We start from the raw sequence: 19,681 nt of genomic DNA on the forward strand, positions 1-19,681 counted from the left end.
GCGCACCGTGGTGCCCGAGTGAGGCCATTGCGAAGGCGCTGGCAGAGTTTTGTACGGCCATTTTTTGCTAAATTGATTTCGTTATTGTCACACAAGAGATCCTGCAGATAATGGACATCTGAAGCAACATATACAAAATGCTGGAGGAATTTAACAGATGAGGCAGCATCTCAGAGTCAGGTTTATTATCACTGACATATATCGTGATTTTTTTTGTTTTGTGGCAACAGTACAGTGCAAGATATAAAAATGATTAAGTTACGAAAACAAATTAGTGCAAATTACGAATAATGAGGTGGTGTTCATTGGTTGATAGACCATTCGGAAATCTGATGGCAGAGGGGAAGCTGTTGCTGAATTATTGAATGTGGGTCTTCAGAATCTTGACGGTAGTATTGAGAAAAGGATGGCAAACAAGAGAAAATCTGCAGATGCTGGAGATCCAAGCAACACACCAAAAATGCTGGAGGAACTCAGCATGCCAGGCAGCATCTATGAAAAGGAGCAACAGTCAATGTTTCGGGCCGAGACCCTTCATCAAGACTGGAAGGATCTCAATGATGGTCTCAGCCCGAAACGTCAGCATGTTGTGTGTGTGTTGCATCTTCAGTGATGGGTGCTGCCTTCTTGAAGCATAGCCTCTGGATGTTTTTGTTGGAGGGGAGGGTGGTGCCCATAATGGAGCTAGCTGAGACTATAACCCTCTACAGTTTCCAGTGATCCTGGAGCTTCCATACCAGCTGGTGATTTGTAAGAGGCTCTGGTGACATCCCAAATCTCCTCAAACTCATCATGAAGAAGAGCTGCTGGGGTGGGGTGCCTTCTTTGTGTTTGCAATCATATGCTGGCCCCCAATAGAGCCTCTGAGATGTTAATGTCCAAGAACTTGAAGCTGCTCACTCCTTCCACTGTCAACCCCTTGATGAGGGCCAGTGAGTGTTCTCCTGACTTCCCCGTCCTGAAGTCCACAATCAATTTCTTGGTCTTGCTGACAGTGAGAGCAAGGTTTTTGTGTCGCCACACTGATCTATCTCACTCTTGCACATCTCCTCGTCACCATCTGAGATTCTGCCAACAACATAATGTCATTGGTGAATTTATAGATGGCAATTGAGCTGTGCATAGCCTTCTGTGGAGGAAAAGGAACAGTCGATATTCTCTCTAGAAACATGGATACTGCTCAACCTGCTGAATTCCTCCAGCATCTTGTGTGTGTTCTTACTGACACCTGTACCAAGCTGCAGTGAAAAACTTTGTTTTGCCTGCTGTCCATATTGATCATATCAGCACTTTGAGGTAGTACAAGGTAAAACAGTGCAAAATAAAGTGTCACAGTTGCAAAGAGAGAGCAGTACAGTTAGACAATAAAGTGCGATGTTATAACAAGGTGACTGTTACTTCAAGAGTCTATCTCATCGTGCTAGGGAACTGTTTGAGTCATAAAACAATGGAGCTGAAGGTGGCCCTGAAGCTGGTGGTATGTGCCCTCATGTTTTCGTATCTTCTGCCCAATGGGATAGGGGAGTAGAGAGACTCTCTGGGGTGAGTGGGGTCTTTGATTACGTTGCCTGCTTTACTGAGGCAGTGAGAACTGTAGACAACACGGGTAGATAGGGTGCTGAAGAAGACATTTGGCACACTGGTCTTCATCAGTGAGAGCAAGACTCATACAGCTACTGTATAACTTATTGGTGAGATCACACAAGGAGTATCATTCACTGTTCTGGCCAGCCTACGAATGCCATTCAGCCAAAAGGTATGCACAGAAGATTCACAGAGGTGTTGCCGGGACTGGAGGGATTGGGTTATGAGGAGCAACTGGACAGACTGGGACAGCGTTCCCTGGGATTAAGAAGCCTGAGGGGTGATCTTATTTGGTTTATAAAATCAAGGTGGGTATTCACAGCCTTTTACTCATGGAATGGGGGGGGAGGGCTAAAACTAAACAACATGGGTTTAGGGTGAGAAGGGAAAGATCTAACGGGGGCAAATTTTCACACTGAGGATGGTGGGTATGTGGAACAAGCTAACAAAGCAAGTTGTACAATGTCCGGTGTATGTTACTTAAAATGGCTTCTTTGGTTTGTTACGAGTAGGAATGCTTCTTTGTCTGATAAATGTTTCTCTCGCCGTTGTTTCGCTTTAGAATGGCTGATATGGTAATTGTATTCATTTGTTAATCAATGGGGAATGTTATTGTGTTTTGTGAGGCTGGGAACTTGGGGGAGGGGTTGCGCAGGCTTGGGGGTGAAGAGAGTCGGGAGGAAGACGGACGAGGAAGGTGGACGGGCGCTGGACGGCTCGTAGGACCACCGTGACTGGCGCTAGACGGCTCGTAAGACCACCGGGTGGTCCCAGGTGTGACGACGTGGCTGTCGGATGATTCGTTGATTGAGCTCCTATGATGTGCACTACACTGACTGAACTTTGATAAGTTGGCGCCTTTTGTTTTTTTCTTTCCTTGTATATATATATTGTATTGCCTAATACTTCTTTAGTTAATGTTAGTAAACTCTATAAAGTGTATTTCATAACGGTATTTGGTGTGAAGTTGATACGGTGGGCGGCGCGAGGCATAAACTCGATTCTCACAGCACCTGCGTGTACGGGAGGTGGGTTGGTGTGTGGCTGGATCTCCTTTTCCCCTAGACATATACCAGCCTTTTGGGTAAGTGTTACAAAGTGGTAAAGGCGGCTTCCATTTGGCCATGTTTGGCCCATATCCCTCTCAACCTTTCCTGTCCATGTACCTTCCCAAGTGCCTTTTAAATGTTGTTTTTGCACCTGATTCCCCCTCACTTTAAACCTATGCCCTCTCGTTCTTGAATTGCCAACTCTGTGAAAAAGACTGTGGCCCTTCACTTTATCTATGCCCCTCATGATTTCATACCCCTCTATAAGGTCTCCCTTCAACTTCCACCATTCTAAGGAATAAAGTTGCAGCCTGCCCAGCCTTTCTGTATAACTCAGTCCTTTGTATCTTCTCAGCAACATCCTCTCCACTCTTTCCAGCTGAAGTGTCTTTCCTGTAATAGGATAATCATAGCTGAACAGAATACTCTGAATGCAGCCTCGACAGCGTCTTATACACTGTAAACTGCTTAAATGTATCTCACAAAAGTCAAGGATTCTTGTACCGAGCCCTACATTTAGGTCACTCAATCTCTTCAACATTTACCCTCTGCTTTCTGCCAATGAGACAATTCAGAATCCAACCTGCTGCTGTCCCTTAGTCTGTTAACGTCTGATGAGCCCCCATGTAGATCTTCACAAATGTCTGTACTTAACTGCACCAAATCTGCTATCCCCATGTGTTACCTCCTCAGGTCTCTTCTTGGCAACTTTGTGTTAGAAGAGTTGGGTTGGTTGAAACTCTCCTTATGCACTCTCTCAGATTCAAAACCAGATTTATTATCACTGTCTTACATGACATGAAACTTGTTTTTTTTTTTACAGCAGTATGGCCCAAAGATAAAATTGCTACAAATTACCAAGTAAATAAATAGTTCATACAAAAAGAAATGAAAACAAGAGTTTGAAGATGACTTGTTTCCACCTCTGTGGGTTCTGAGGTGGCCGGTGAGACCAGTGTTGGAACCAGAGACTCTTGCAGGGATCAATGGCTTCTGCACATATATGAGGAGCAAAAGGATAGCAAGGGACAAAATCAGTTCTCTGGAAGGTCAGAGTGGTCATCTATCAATGGTGCCAAAAGAGATGGAGGAGATCTTAAATGGATTTTTTGCGTCAGTACTTACTCAGGAGACACACGCGGACATAGAGTCTGTAGAAGTGAGGCAAAGCAGCAATGAAGTCAAGGGTTTGCTGTCTTGAGTGGATAAATCCCCAAAGCCCGGCAAGGTGTACTGTCGGAGCCTGTGGGAGACTAGCGTAGACGTTTCAGGATTCCTAACAGAGATAATTAGAATGACCTTGGCCAAAGTTAAGGTGCCAGAGGATTGGAGGATAGCTAATGTTCCATTGTTTAAGAAAAGCTCTAGCAATAATCCAGAAAATTACAGGGTAGTAAGCTGTAATATTCTTTGACTCTATGACTCAGTGTCTTCTAGTTTTAGATTCCCTACACTGGGGGGAAAAGAAACTTTGGCTAGTTACATTATCTATGCCCCTCATTATTTTATTAATCTCTGTAAGTCAGTGCTCAGACTTCTATGCTCCATGGAAAGAAGCGTCAGCTTATCTAGCCTCTTTATAATACTCAACCCCGCAGTCTCGGTAACTCCTGCACTTTTTCCAGTTTGCTGACATCCTTCTAATAGCAGAGCGACCAGACGTAATAAAGTATAACACTCCAGTTGTGGTCTTACCATTACCAATGCCTCGTGCAGCTTTAACATCCTTCAGACACCGCAACTCCTGTATTCTGTAACCTTTTATGGAACCCGTGATTTCTCAGCTATCGGACAAGTCTCGATGTAGGATGACAGAAAAGGCATTATTGGAAGTCTACTACATCCTTCAAAGCACCTGGTCACCTTCCGAAAGATACAACCAAACTGGTCAGATAGGATTTCCTCTTAGCAAAGCCATGCCGGCTTTCTTAGATTACTCTGTGCCTTTTCAATTGCAGAGTAAGTCCCTCTGACCTTTCCCTAATAATTTTATTACCACTGACGTTTGATTTTCTCTGTAACTGCAACACTTCATTCTGCACTGTTACTGCTTTTCCTCTGTACCACCTCAGTGCACTGGTACGATGAAATGATCCGCACGGATCGTTTGCAAAACAAAGTGATGACAATAAAGCAAATTACTCACAGGTCTGTCATTACCAGGCTAATTTCCATTGTCCTATTTGAATAAAGATACCACGTGTGCTGTCTTCCAATCATCTGACACCTCTTCTTTAACATTTTTGTCCCAACTCCAAAAAACTCCAGCCTTGCTTTTTTTTTGAAGTCTAGGATACATTTCATGAGGCTCACTCGGAATACTGATACCGCCTGCTTTTCATTCTAGCAATATCTGAACAGAAACATCGAGAACTAATAATTATTTTAAATGCACTTATTTTGTACACCCGGATCTCAGAGACTTCGGTAAACTATCATCGGCCAACGCAATTTTGTACGTTGCGGTGGCGGGCGGGAATTGTGCCCAGCAGCCAGTTACAGGCGGAAGTTGTCAGGAGGTTATGACTTTTGACCCGTCGGGAATAAGCTCTACTCGCTGGGATAGTGGAGGCGGGGCTTGCAGACGTGCGCGCATTGGGCAGAACAAGCCGTGACGTGAATCGGCTGAGACACCGAGGGGGAGAGCTGCACAGAGGAGGGAAGGATTGAGGTGATAGGGAGGGTTGACGTGTAGGGAGAAGTAGGAGGGAGGGATTGAGGTGTAGAGAAGGAAGGAGTACCGGGGAAGAGGGCACGAGGCATAATACTGTCATAAAGGGAAGAGAGTGAATAGAGAAGGGCAGAGGATAGAGAGCAGGGAAAGGATTGAATTAGAGTTGATGGAGGAGGGGGAGAGAATGAGAGTGCGTGATTGAGGGGTGGAGGCAGAATTCCAGCGACAAAGGAAGATAGTGTTTTCAAGATAGAACGAGAAGTTGTGAGAGAGGGAGATAGCAAAAGAGAGCAATCGAGAGTGTGGAGGCAAAGAAAGGAGAGGGTGGAGGTGTTGAGGACCTTGAGGGAATAACAGTGAGTGGGATGGATCAATAAATTCCCGGACAAATGGCTGAGTTTGAGGAGGATAATCTTCAGAAGCAAGTGAGTACTTCATTTTGTGTGTGTGTGTGTTTGTTTTTCTTTCTTTCTCTGTACTTGGTCTTTCCCAAATCTCTGTTATATGATGTCTTCTCAGGCAGTGCCTGGGGGCTGAAGATGACTTATCTGGACTTTGAGGTGAACCATGAGGTCAGAGTGGGAGCTGCAGGTTCTCCCACAGATGGGGCACGATGGGGCCAGTGCGACGGGCAGTTAGTCAGTCCTTCCACCTACTCCTGACATGTGGCCTTGAAGTTGTTGGTACCCTGCGGAGGACGACTGCTCTTCCTTGATGGTCACGGGTCAACAATTCAGGATTCTGTGTGGAAGATTTGAGAACATCCTTGAACCTTTTCCTCTGCTCACCTTCTCACGGCTGAGCTCAGAATGGAGTGGTTTTTTTAGAGTCTGATGTCAGGCATTTGCCTGCTGATTGGAACTGGCTAATTGTAATTAGGTCCTCAACACTTGGGTGTTAGCCTGAAAGAGAGGGCACTGACACTGATTTATCCTGTCAAAGTCAAGCATATTTGCCATCTGCACTAGTGTTCATGAAGGCTTTTAGCCGTTTGAGGGACCGCTGGGTGTTCACGGGTTGGAGAGAGAAAATAAACTTGCCAGCCTGTTGAACTCAAATCGTGTTCGGGACCGTGAGTTCCCCGTTGTCAGTTCGGAATCCTTTTCGGGGTTATTAGCCACTCGATTCCCTAGCTAGGGGAACCAAATCACACGTGGCTTCCAAACAGCACCGTCTGGTGCGTCGCTGGAGTACCGCCTCCTGCAGTCTCCGTTTTATCATGGCTGGCAGATTTGTAAAAGTCAATCAAGGTAGGGTGATACCATCCCCACCCCACATTGCCCGAGGGTGTCCATGTCCCTGATAGCTGGCACGTACTATAGAGTTGCAATTCACACAGGTGCCTCTAAGAACAATGGTCACATCCATTGCATTGTCTCTCATTTCCTGGGTCCAAGACCCGAATTAATAGCGATCTTGCGATTCTCCGGAAGGAGGGGGCTGGTCCCGCACCCTTCGGCCCCTCAGAGCTGTGGTACATTCATAACAGTACCGAGTATGCTTTGTACATTCTCTTTTCAGTTATTGATACAGATGAAAGACAACGATGGAGCCACTTGACAATAATAAACCAATGTCAGTTCTGTAGCGTACTTGTGTTCAGTTCTGTTGGCCTCAATAGGAAGGATCTGGAATCTTTAATGAGGATGCAGAGCGGATTTACCAGGACGCTGCCTGGATTAGAGAGCATGTCTTACGAGAAAGCATTGAGTGAGCTGGGGCTTTTCTCTTTGGGGTGAAGGAGGATGAGAGGTGGGCTGATAGAGGTGTATAGGATGATGAGAGGCGTAATAGAGTGGACAGGCGGCACCTTTATCCCCAGGGCAGAAATGGCGAGGGCATAATTTAAAGGTGATTGGTGGAAAGTATAGGGGGATGTCAGAGTTTTTTTTACAGAGATTGGTGAGCGCAGGGAATGCACTGCTTGGGGTTAGTGGTAGAGGCAGATATATTAGGGACTTTTAGATGAATTGTAAGGCATTTGACCACAAGGATTGAGAGGACTGTTTACTGAGAGGATCATTGGCGACTCTCTTCCACCCATCTGAGGTATATATCAGGAGCTCTTGGTATTGTCCCACTATTTCTTTGACCCCCTCCCATCAAGCAGGAGGTGTAGCATTAGGACAAGGACTGTTGGGATGGGAAACAGCTTTTCCCCTATGCTGTGAGACTACTGAACTCATCACTCATGAAGAACCCGGAGTGTTATACTGTTTGCTTTTTAACTTGAGTCATAAATGCACCTTGTGCCAAATCTTTAATACATTTTATTAATTGTTAATTTATTTGTGGTAATATTACTTTATGTTGTTTGTACTGTGTTATGCACCTTGGTCTGGAGGAACGTTGTTTCATTTGGCTGCAATACATGTATATGGGTGAATAACAATCAACTTCAACTTGAAACTCTTGGGTAGGCAAATAGATGAACGATGAATTGAGAGCTATGAAGGAAGGAAGGGTTAACATGATCTCAGAATGGGTTAAAAGATGAGCACAGCACTGTGAGCTGATTTTGTTGTACACACTGTTGACACTGGGACAGGAGCAGGAATTGGCAGTTCAGTCCATGGGAACTGCTGCCCTTTCAGTGAGGTTTTAGCTGATCTAATCTTGGCCTCTGCCACTTCCCCAACCTTTCTATGTACCACCTGTAGTACGCATGTCTGTCACTCTAAGTGGGAGCTCCCCTTGTTTAGAAAATGAAGAGTACAAAGTAAATGGCAGGATACCTGGCAGTGTGGAGGAGCAGAGGGATCTGGGGGTACATGTCCACAGATCCCTGAAAGTTGCCTCACAGGTAGATAGGGTAGTTAAGAAAGCTTATGTGGTGTTAGCTTTCATAAGTCGAGGGATAGCGTTTAAGAGACGTGATGTAATGATGCAGCTCTATAAAACTCTAGTTAGGCCACACTTGGAGTACTGTGTCCAGTTCTGGTCGCCTTACTGTAGGAAGGATGTGGAAGCATTGGAAAGAGTACAGAGGAGATTTACCAGGATGCTGCCTGGTTTAGAGGGTATGGATTATGATCAGAGATTAAGGGAGATAGAGCTTTACTCTTTGGAGAGAAGGAGGATGAGAGGAGACATGATAGAGGTATACAAGATATTAAGAGAAATAGACAGAGTGGACAGCCAGGGCCTCTCCCCCAGGGCACCACTGCTCAGTACAAGAGGACATGGCTTTAAGGTAAGGGGAGGGAAGTTCAAGGGGGATATTAGAGGAAGGTTTTTCACTCAGAGAGTGGTTGGTGCGTGGAATGCACTGCCTAAGTCAGTGGTGGAGGCAGATACACTAGTGAAGTTTAAGAGACTACTAGACAGGTATATGGAGGAGTTTAAGGTGGGGGGTTATATGGGAGGCAGGGATTGAGGGTCGGCACAACATTGTGGACCAAAGGGCCTGTAATGTGCTGTACTATTCTATGTTCTATGTAAATTAAGTCACTGTTAATTCAGTTCTCAAAGTTAAACAGCATTGTGTTGTGGTTATTAAATCTCCAACTTATTCTTCCTTTTCAGATCGATGAGATAGAAGCTCTGTCATCTATCTATGAGGATAATTGGACTGTTGTCAATGAGGCTGCGAGAATCTTTTCTATCAGGATTACTGATCAACTACCTGAATGGACTATTTGCCTCCAGGTATGCTCAGAGTGTAAGACCATAAAAGACAGGAGCTGAGTAAGGCCATTCACCCCATCGAGTCTTTTCCACCATTCCATTATGGCTGACTTATTTTTCCTCTCAACCCCATCCTCTTGCCATTTCTCCATAACTTTTGACGCCCTTACTAATCAAGAACCTGTGAACCCCTGCTTTAAATATACCCATTTACCTGGCCTCCAGGGCCATACATTTGCAAGAAAACGTTTGTGAACCCTTTGCAATGACCTGATTTTCTGCATTAATTACTCATAAAGTGTGGTCTGATCTTCATCTAAATCAGAGTAATAGACAACACAACTGCCTAAACTAATGACATAAACAAACTGCCTCCAGACCTCCAACCAGCAGTCATTGATCCCACATTCTAAGATGGCAGGTATCAGGCTTCTACCCTTTGGCCCTTGGCCTGGGTTCACAGATCCCTGACCTCCTGATACATTAACCCAGGGCTTTCACCTTCAAACCTTGATTTCTAATTGAATAACCAGATGGCAAACTCCTCTCTCTGTATCTTATTCTCAGCCGGTGTACATCTGATCACAGGCAGCAAGGGTCCTGGTTTCGACCCAAGATATAGCCATTTACTTTCCCCTTCCCCAGATGCTGGTCGACTTGCTGAGTTCCTCCAGCAAATATTTGTTGCTGCAGGCAGCAAGGATTCAGTGAGTTTTGATGTTTATGCAGAGAGAGTGGAAGAGAGTCTGAAGAGTTACATACGTCCGGATCCATACGTTTCTGAAGTTATACCTGGGCATAAATGACAGGGTTACACACAGTAACATCGTAATTCAAGAGCTGGGTGCAGGTGCCAGGAGATTACAAATACTTGTCATTTATTTCCCTTTAACTTTTCCCAGTAAAGGGAGATCTACAGAAATGGGCTATTTTGACACTTGATCCTCTTTTATAACTCAGAAGCAGGCCTTTCAACCCTCTTCATGCCTGTCGATCATTGTTACCCTAATCCTAAAATGGGGTGAATATGGAACTTGCTGGCACAAGCAGTGGTTGAGGCAAATAATGGAGATGATTTTAAACACTAAAGCATTGGCTTTATTCATTTTTTGGCAAAGCATGCATTTATTGCCAGACCCCAATTGCTCCTTCAGGACAAGGGGGTGAACTGCCCTTCTTGAACGACTGCAGCCCTCCCGGTGAAAGTGCTCCCACTGGTGAGGGAGTTCCAGCATTTAGCCCCAGTGGAGATAAAGAATCAAGATGTATTACGAATTTGGGTTGGTGTGTGACTTCAGGGTAATCTGCGTTCAATATATGTTTTTTATATATTAAAAAACTGCCTATGCTCTTTGTATTCCAGGTGATGCTCCCTCCTGAATATCCAACAGCAGCACCGCCTGTTTATCAGTTAAAGTAAGCATTATATCTTCCTATGCTTTGTGTTAACCCACCTTAACCATACTTGTTAGGTGTTTGCAGTTGTGTGCTCTATCATGTAGAATTAACCCTCCTTAATTACTTTTCCAGTTCCTGGCCCAACCAAGAAGTTGACCACCTTGTTGGAAGTTTGTAAGCAGCCAATTGTTTCTGCTGGTGTTTATGGTGAAATTATCAATGTTCACCATTGTTAATCCATGATCTCGGCAGCAATTTTGAAACTCTGTGCCAGTGGGCAATATTCCCCATGGAATTACTGACATCGCCACAGATTTAACTCTTGCCCTTCCTCATCCAGGAATATATATATAAATATATTATATATAATTTCACTACTGAATCCAAGGGAAATTGACAAATTGGTGGGAATTCTAGATATTTACCCAGATATTCTTGTGATTTCTTGCATCCACATTTACATGGAGCCATAGAGTCATACAGCATGGAAACAAGCCCTTTGGTCCAACAAAGCAGTTGACGCTTTGGACCGAGACCCTTCATCAGGGCGCCTGATCTCAGTTTGAAATATTGACTGTTTATTCTCCACCATAGATACTGGCTGACTTGCTAAGTTCCTCTAGAATGTGTGTGTGTGTGTGTGTGTGTGTGTGTGTGTGTGTGTGTGTGTGTGTGTGTGTGTGTGTGTGTGTGTGTGTGTGTGTGTGTGTGTGTGTGTGTGTGTGTGTGTGTGTGTGTGTGTGTGTGTGTGTGTGTGTGTGTGTGTGTTTTGCTTAAGATTTCCAGCATCAGCAGAATATCTTGTGTTTATGCATTGTAATCTGTTTAGCATTTTGAAATGGTGCTCTGCATTGGAGTATAATGTGTGTTTCTAGTCATCAGACTTTAGTAATTCAGCTGGAGATGGTGCATAACAGATCTATAAGGATGTCATATGGACTGGAGTGCTTGAGCATTCAGCAGTGATAGGATAGTTTGAGTGTGTATTCCTTAGAGTGAAGGAGGCTGAAGGGTGACCGTGGTAGGCGTTTATAAAATCATGTGTTTGTTTCCCAGGGTAGGGGAATCCAAAACCAGAGGGCATAGGTTTAGGGTGAGAGGGAAGCAGCTTATAGGAGATCTGTAAGATAAATTTCTCACAGGGCATCTGAAATGAGCTGCCAGAGGTAGTGGAGGCAGGAACAGTAACAACATTTAAGAGGCATATTAACAGGTACTTGAATGAGTAGGGAATTGAGACATTTGGAATTAATGCTGTCAAATGGGGTTAGTATAGACATAGTGGGCTGAAGGGCTTGTTTCTAGTTCTATCTAGAGAAGGTAATTAATAATTGTGAGAGTTCTGAAAAGTGATTTGTTGCTTTACCAACTTTATTAAATAGCTGCTAGATGTCAGGATGCCTTTGAAGTGATGTGTGACAGTGGTGAAGTAAGACGAAGAGAAACGCCATAAACCACAGACACGGCCAGATCCTGGGGCATCTTTCTTTGAGATCATCAATGCTATTTCTTTGTTGCTGACCACAGAATTTAAGCTATTGTACTTCCATATAAATCATAGAGCAATGTACTCTGAATCAGGCCCTTTGGCCTGTACCTCTCCAAATCCCAACCCTCCCTGTATCTTTCCAGGTTCTTAAATGACATTAATGTACCTGCCTCAACCACTTCCCCTACTCTTCCAGCTCATTCCCTGCACTCACTACCCTCTGCGCGATAAAGTTGCCCTTCAGGTCCCTTCTAAGTCTCTCCCCTCTCATCTTAAATCGTATGTGTCCTAGTTTTGATATCATTGCTCTGGGGAAAAGACTGAAACCATGCATGTTGCCTATGACTCTCAATATCACTTTTATTTGTTTATTTCTCTTTGGTTTCAGTGCTCCTTGGCTGAGAGGTCATGAGCGGGCAGATCTGTCTAACGACCTGGAAGAAATCTACCTGTAAGTCAATTGCATTTCAAAGATGATGCAAATTAAGATTAGTACACTCTTTAATTAACTTTGTCTATGAATTGAAGATGTTCACTTTAGTAAAGTAGTTAAGGTTTCTGGATCGGCAGCCAGAGTTGTGCACCTGTGATCCAAAGAATAAGAAAGACAAGTCAACAGAGGCTCCATTTCAGATTTATCAGTCACATGTATATCAAAACACAAAGTGAAATACGTCGTTTCAAAGGTACATTTATTGTCAGAGAAATGTATACAATATACAGACTGAAATGCTTTTTCTTTGCAAACATCCACGAAAACAGAGGAGTGACCCAAAGAATGAATGACAATTAAATGTTAGAACCCCCAAACCCCCCAGCTCCCCTCCCTCCTGCACGTAAGCAGCAACAAACAACAATCCCCTCTCCCCCACCGGCAAATAAAAAGCATTGGCACCCATCACTGAGTACTCAAGCGTGAGCAAGCCAACAACAAAGACACAGACTTGAAATTCCTCCTCATCTCCATTTTAAAAGGACACCCCTCTATTCTGAGACTGTGTCCTCTGGTCTTAGACTCTCCCACCATAGGGAACATCTTCTCCACATCCACTCTATCAAGGCCTTTCACCATTCGATAGGTTTCAATGGGGTCACCCCTCATCTTTCTGCATTCTGTTGAATCCAGCTCTAGAGCCATTAGGTGCTCTTCATATGATAAGCCAATCAGTCCTGGAATAATTCTTGCGAACCTCCTTTGATCCCTTTCAATTTTTATTACACCCTTGCTAAGATAAAACTGCTCACAGTACTCCAAGTGAGGCCTCACTATTGTGTTATAAAGTCTCAACATTACATCCATGTGTTAATATTGTAGTCCTCTTGAAATGAATGCTAACATCACATTTGCCTTCCTCACTATAGACTCAACCTGCAAATTAACATTTAGGGAATCCAGCACGAGGACTCCCAAGTCCCTTTGCGCCTCAGTTTTTTGTATTTTCTCTTTATTTAGAAAATAGTTAACCCTTTCCTTTCTTCTACCAATGTGCATGACCATACACTTCCTGACACTGTATTCCATCTGCCACTTGTTTGTCCATTCTCCTAATGTGTCTAAATGCTTTCTGTAGCCCCTCTACTTCCTCAGAACTACTGCCCCTCCAGCTATCTTCATATTGCCTGTAAACTTTCCATCAAAGTCATCAATTCCATCATCCATGTAACTTAAAAAGAACAGGTCCTAATACAGATGCCTATGGAACACCACTAGTCACTGGCAGTCAACCAAAAAAGGCTCCCCTTATTCCCACTCTTTGCCTCCTGCCAATCAGCTACTGCTTTATCCATACTAGAATCTTTCCTGTAATACCATAGCTCATAGCTTGTTAAGCAGCTGCCAGTTTTAGCACTTTGTCAAAGAGCTTCTGAAAATCCAAATACACAACATCATCCGATTCTCCTTTGTCTATCTTGTTTGTTATTTCTTCAAAGAATTCCAACAGATTTGTCAGGCAAGATTTTCTTTTGAAGAAGCCATGCTGACTACAGCTTATTTTATCATGTGCCAAGTGCCCTGAGATCTCATCCTTAATAATCGTCTCCAGCATCTTCCCAGCCACTGAGCTCAAACTAACTGGTCTATACAACCAACACACACAAAATGCTGGAGGAACTCAGCAGGCCAGGCAGCTTCTATGGAAAAGAGTAAACATTCAATGTTTCGGGCCGAGACCCTTCATCAGGGCTGGCCTTTAGTTTCCTTTCTTCTGCCTCTCCCTTCTTGAAAAGTGGAGTGGCATTTGCAATTATTCAGTCTTCTGAAACCATCGAGTGATTCTTGAAAGATCATTACTGATGCCTCCACAATTAGACCATCTGGTCTAGGTCTTATCTGCCTTCAGACCTTTTGGTTTCCCAAGAACATTCTCTCTAGTAACGGTAACTTCACACACTTCATGACCCCTGACACCTGGAACTTTCACCATACTGCTATTGTCTTCTACAGTGAATACTGGTGCAAAATACTTATTCAGTTCATCCATCATTTCCTTGTCCCCCATTACTACCTTTCCAGCATAATTTTCCAGTGGTCTAATATCCACTCATCTCTCTTTTACATTTTATGTACTTGAAGAAACTTTTGGTATCCTCTCACCTTAGTCATATGTCTATATTTAGACTGCTCCATCCTAGGAAAAAAAATGTTGACCATTAGCTCTTTCTGTGCCCTTCATGATTTTTATAAACCTCTATAAGGCTATCCTTCAGCCTCCTTGTTCCAGGGAAAAATCCTAGCATATAACTGAATATAACTCAGAACTTAAGCTCCTCAGTCCCGGTAACATCCTTGCGAATCTTTTTCTACTTCCTCACATCCTTTCTATAATGTGGTGATCTGAAATGAACACTGTAATTCAAGTTCAGTCTTACCAACGTCTTGTACAACTGTGACATGATGTCCCAACACCAGCAGGAGCAACACCTTAAATTCCACCTGGGTAATCTACAACTCAATGGCATGAATATTGAGTTTTCCAATTTTTGGTAACGGTGTCCCACTATTATTTTTCCTTTTTTCCCTCCCTTCCCCACCATTATCTCCTTCTGATCCACTGATCCTCCAATTTTTACTCCATTCCCAACCTCCCCACAGCTGCCCTTTGGCCATCTTTGTCCCCTTCTCCATCCTCCCTTCATTCACCCATTTCTCACACAGATTCTTTTCCTGCAACCGCACCACCCGGTCTGGTTCCAATGGTCATTCCTTTCTCCCTTCCCTACTTGTGGTTCCCATTTTCACCTCCTTTACTGATAGATCCAGCACTGGCAGCCCTTTGTGTTCCTGGTGATCTCCCTCCAGCAACTGCCTCCAACTTTCACACTCCCCTCCACCTATCTAATCTAATGATTTGTCTTTCTCCCCTCTCTTTCACTATCTCCTTCCATCATCTGTCCACGTTTTCCAACTCCACACCTGCTCAGTTACACTACCTGGCACAACCTGCCTGCCACCTGACACCCATCCTCAGCTCACCGGCTGACTCAGAATCCTTTCTTGTCACACCCAAACCAGAATCAGGTTTATTATCACTGGCATGCGTCATGAAATGTGTTGTTTTGTGGCAGCAGTACAGTGCAAGACATAAAAATTCCCATGAATTACAACAAAAGATACAGGAGAGGAATAGTGAGGTAGTGTTCATGGACCACTCAGAGTTCTGACGATGGAGGGAAGAAGCTGTTCCTCAAACTTTGAATGTGGGTCTTCAGATTCCTGTACTACCTCCCCATTGGTAGCAATGAGAAGAGGACATCTTCCCAGATGGTAAAGACCCTTAGTGATCGCTGTCACTTACTTGATGTACCACCTCTTGAAGATGTCATCGATAGTGGGAAGGGCTGTGCCCATGATGGAGCTGACAGTTTACGATCCTCTGCAACCTTTTTCAATCCTGTGAATTGGAGGCTTTGTACCAGTCTGTGGTGCAGCTACTCAAAATGCCCTTTCTCCGCCTCCTCTCCACGCTGACCCTCTTGCCTCTCCACTCTCAGTCATGAAGGTTTTTGACCCAAAATGTCAACAATTCCCTTCCTCCAATTTATGTTGCTCAACCCATTGAATTCCTCCAGCAGATTGTGTTGCTCCAGGTTCTAGCATCTGCAGTCCTTTGTTTCCCAACTCGTGTACTCTTATGACTAATGAAGGCAGGGATACCACCACCCTGTCTACCTGTGACATTATTGTAAATTGCAAATTACCATGAGTGTCAGAGACTGGGAGGGAAAACTCGGGAAGGAGTGAGACATGGAAGTGTGATTGGTACTACTCATTGCAAACTTGGATAGAAATCCTTTAACTTGTCAAATTAGCTACTTTTATTACTGTCTTGCATGACATGAAATGTGTTATTTTATGCAGCAGCACAGTGCAAGACATATAATTACTATAAATTACAAAATGTATAGTACAAGATTGAAGGAATAATGAGGCAGTGCAGAAGGGTCCATGGACTGTTCAGAAAACTAATGGCAGAGGGGAAGAAGCTGTTCCTGAATCATTGAGTAAGATCTTCTGGTTCCTGTGCTTCCTCTTTGATGGTAGTAGTGAGGAGAGGGCATGTCCTGAATGGTGATGGTCCTTAATGATAGTTGCCACCTTCTTGAGGCACTCACCAATTTTATGCAAACCTGCAACATTCTATTTGCTTTTGAAACTAAAATGTTAACACTTTGAATTTTGTTACAAATTAGGATTGAACGCCAAAGTAGCTTTGAGGGACTTGTATTCCTGATAAGAGTTTGTGTGACATGAATGTTTGGGATTTGGACTTGTTCATGATACTGTGCAGCTGTAGATTCAATAGATGCCTATAAGTGGAAAGAGGATTGTAGGGAGAAGGAGCTGAAGGAGCAGACGGGTGCCAATGGGGTCGTTTTAGAAGAGGAATGGAGACTTGACCATTCATAGGGTGCTCCCCCTGTGTCACACTGTTCTTGGATGGACTTGCCCTTCTTTAGGATGTGGGAGAAAACTGGCAGGTCTAGTGGCTGTGTTGTTGATTTGGTTAATCTGTTTCAGGCAAAATTCAGGCGACTGTGTTCTGTTCCTTTGGGTGCAAAAGATTCAGGAGTTTCTACAGGTGAAAGCTCAGTCAGATGCTGCAGGTAAAGTTCATGTACTCTGAAATATTGTTGTTTTGATGCTGCAGTTATAACTCCAGGTTAATACAAGCACATAATTTATCTACCTGGAGGTACAATATGTAGTTGTATCTACCTAGATATAACCACATAGTAGAAAAATTAAAGCATTTGGTTTTTGCAAATCAAAATGTTTGTTGAATTCCATTATTTCACCATAATACAGAAGGCCATTTGGTCTACTAACCCTGTGTCAGCTCACAGAGAAATGCCAAGCCCTCTGTCAATTTTCCTCATAAAACACTAAGGGCAATTTGCAGTGGCCAATAAGCTTAACAACGTGCTCTTTTCTGGGATGTGGGAGGAACGCATGCAGTCATGGGGAAAATATGCAAATTCAGCACAGACAGCACCAGAGGTTGGGGTCAAATCTGGGTCTATGACCTATCTACTGGTGAGCAGCTTGGAGCTTTGGGTGTTATCTTTATGCAGGTGTTTCACTCGTAGGACATAGTATATACCACAATGTTGTGCTGACCTTTTGATCTACTCCAAGATCAATATCACCTTTTCCTCTCACATGGCCCTCCATTTTTTCTTTCAACCATGTGCCTATCTAGGCGTTTCTTAAATGTCCATAGTATATCTGCCTCTTCCACCGCTCCTGGTAGTGCTTTCCAAACACTTAGCATTCTTTATGTAAAAAAAAACCCTACCTCTGACATTTCCCCCCTCCCCCATAGTTCCTTCCAATTACCTAACACCATGCCATCTCGTATTAGCCGTTGCCAGCCTGGGAACAAGGTGCTGACTGTCCACTCCAACTATTTTTTTTAATTTTATACACCTCTATCAAATCACCTCTCATCCTCCTTTCCTCCATACAGAAAAGCCCCAGCTCACTCAACCTATGTTCAAGACATGCACTGTTTTGTGCACTTTATGTAGTCCTGTGCAGGTCAGTAGTCTAGAGCAGTTTTTATGTTGTTTTAAGTAGTCTAGTGTAGCCTTGTGCTGTCTCACATAGTCTAGTGTAGTTTTGTGTTGTTTCATGTAGCACCAGGGTCCTGGAGGAACGTTGTTTCATTTTTACTATGTACTGTACCAGCAGTTAATGGTCGAAATGACAATAAACTTGACTTGACTTGATAATCTTGTATACCTCTATCAAGTCTCTTCTCAATGTTCTGCAATCTAGAGAATAAAATTCTAAACTATTCAATCTTTCCTTATAACTCGGGTCCTTCAGTCTTAGCAACATCCTTGTAAATTTTCTCTGTACTCTTTCAATCTTATTTAAATCTTTCCTGTAGGTAGGTGACCAAAACTGCACACAATGCTCCAAATTAGGCCTTAATGTCTCCTACAACTTCAACATAACATTGAGTTGAGTCATTGAGTGTGATGGTACATGAGTCTACTGGTACTTGCCTTCATGCTTTCCTATTTTCTGCTCAACTGTGTACAGTTTCGGTCACCCTGTTGACGTTAGTAAGCCAGAGAGAACACAGAAATGATTTACCAGGATGTTGCCTCGATTTTAGGGCCCAGGTTATAAGGAGAGGTTACGTAGACTAGGACATCTACCCCACAATTGTAAAACTATTAGTTCCCTAATATTGTGTTGGACTCCTGACCTCACAATCTACCTTGTTATGATCTTGCACTTTATTGTTTACTTGCACTGCACTTTCTCTTTCATTATTACACTTTATCTGGCATTATTATTGCTTTATCTTGTTCTACCTTGATGTACAGTGTAATGATGGGTAAAGGCTTTCCAGCCGTTGAGCACTCCTACGTGAAATGCTGTCAGAGGAAAGCAGCATCCATCATCAGATATTGCCATCAATCAGGCCATGCTCTTTCCTCACTGCTGCCATCGGGTAGGAGGTACAAGAGCCTCAGCTCTCACACCACAATGTTCGAGAACAGTTACTAGCCCTCAACCATCAGACTCCTGAACAAAAGGGGATATCTGCACTCACTTATCCATGAGATGTTCCCACAGCCAAAGGCCTCACTTTAAGGCCTCTTTATCGTATTATCTCATGTTCTCATTGTTTATTGCTATTTATTTATGTTTGCATTTTCAGTTTGTTGTTATCTGCACTCTGGTTGAACTTTCATTGATCCTGTTATAGTTAATATTCTATAGATTTGCTGAGTATGCCTGCAAGAAAATGATTCTCAGGGTTTTGTGTGAAGACCTACAGTATATATACTTTGATAATAAATTTACTTTGAACTTTAATGATCTGATTTATATGACCAGTGTGCAAGACAAGTTTTTCATTGTACACTGGTACATATAACAATAATAAACTAATTTCAATTCCAGTTCCAAACTTTATACACTGGAATGTACGAGACTGATTGGTGACCTGGGGGCGGGGGGGATGTGTATAGGGTGAAAGTACAAAGTCTTTTTCCTAGTGAGAGTGTGCTAAAAGCAAAGCTTAAGATCGGAGGTGGATGTAAAATGCTCCTTCATGCAGAGAATGTTGCGTCTTTGGAAAATGCTGCCAGAAAAAGTGGTGGAGGCAGCGGATTTCACAACATTTAAAAGCCATCTAGGTAAGAGGGCTATGTTCCTAACACGGGCACGTGGGACTAGCTCCCTGGGGAACTCTGTTGACAAGTTGGGCTGAAGGCCCTATTTCCATTCTGAATGACTGACTGGGGGTGGACAAGGTAGTGTGAAGTGCAGACAAATTCAAACATAATTCAGTACCAAACCTCCTCGTCTGTAGAATGTTGATGAACTGGATCTTCCCT

General features: G+C 43.5%; 1 protein-coding gene across 1 annotated transcript in view; it reads left to right on the forward strand.

The window, feature by feature from the left end:
• The first annotated feature begins 5,257 nt into the window (after positions 1 to 5,257).
• Positions 5,258 to 19,681, forward strand: part of impact (impact RWD domain protein) — a 43,323-nt gene continuing 28,899 nt past the window's right edge. Inside the window, exons 1-5 of the mRNA XM_073045614.1 lie at positions 5,258 to 5,732; positions 8,833 to 8,955; positions 10,298 to 10,350; positions 12,210 to 12,272; positions 16,842 to 16,927. Coding sequence (XP_072901715.1) covers positions 5,697 to 5,732; positions 8,833 to 8,955; positions 10,298 to 10,350; positions 12,210 to 12,272; positions 16,842 to 16,927 — 361 coding nt within the window. The 5' untranslated portion in view covers positions 5,258 to 5,696. The remainder of the gene's footprint in view (positions 5,733 to 8,832; positions 8,956 to 10,297; positions 10,351 to 12,209; positions 12,273 to 16,841; positions 16,928 to 19,681) is intronic.

This window comes from Hemitrygon akajei, chromosome 1, assembly GCF_048418815.1.
Source record: "Hemitrygon akajei chromosome 1, sHemAka1.3, whole genome shotgun sequence".
Classification (NCBI taxonomy): domain Eukaryota; kingdom Metazoa; phylum Chordata; class Chondrichthyes; order Myliobatiformes; family Dasyatidae; genus Hemitrygon; species Hemitrygon akajei.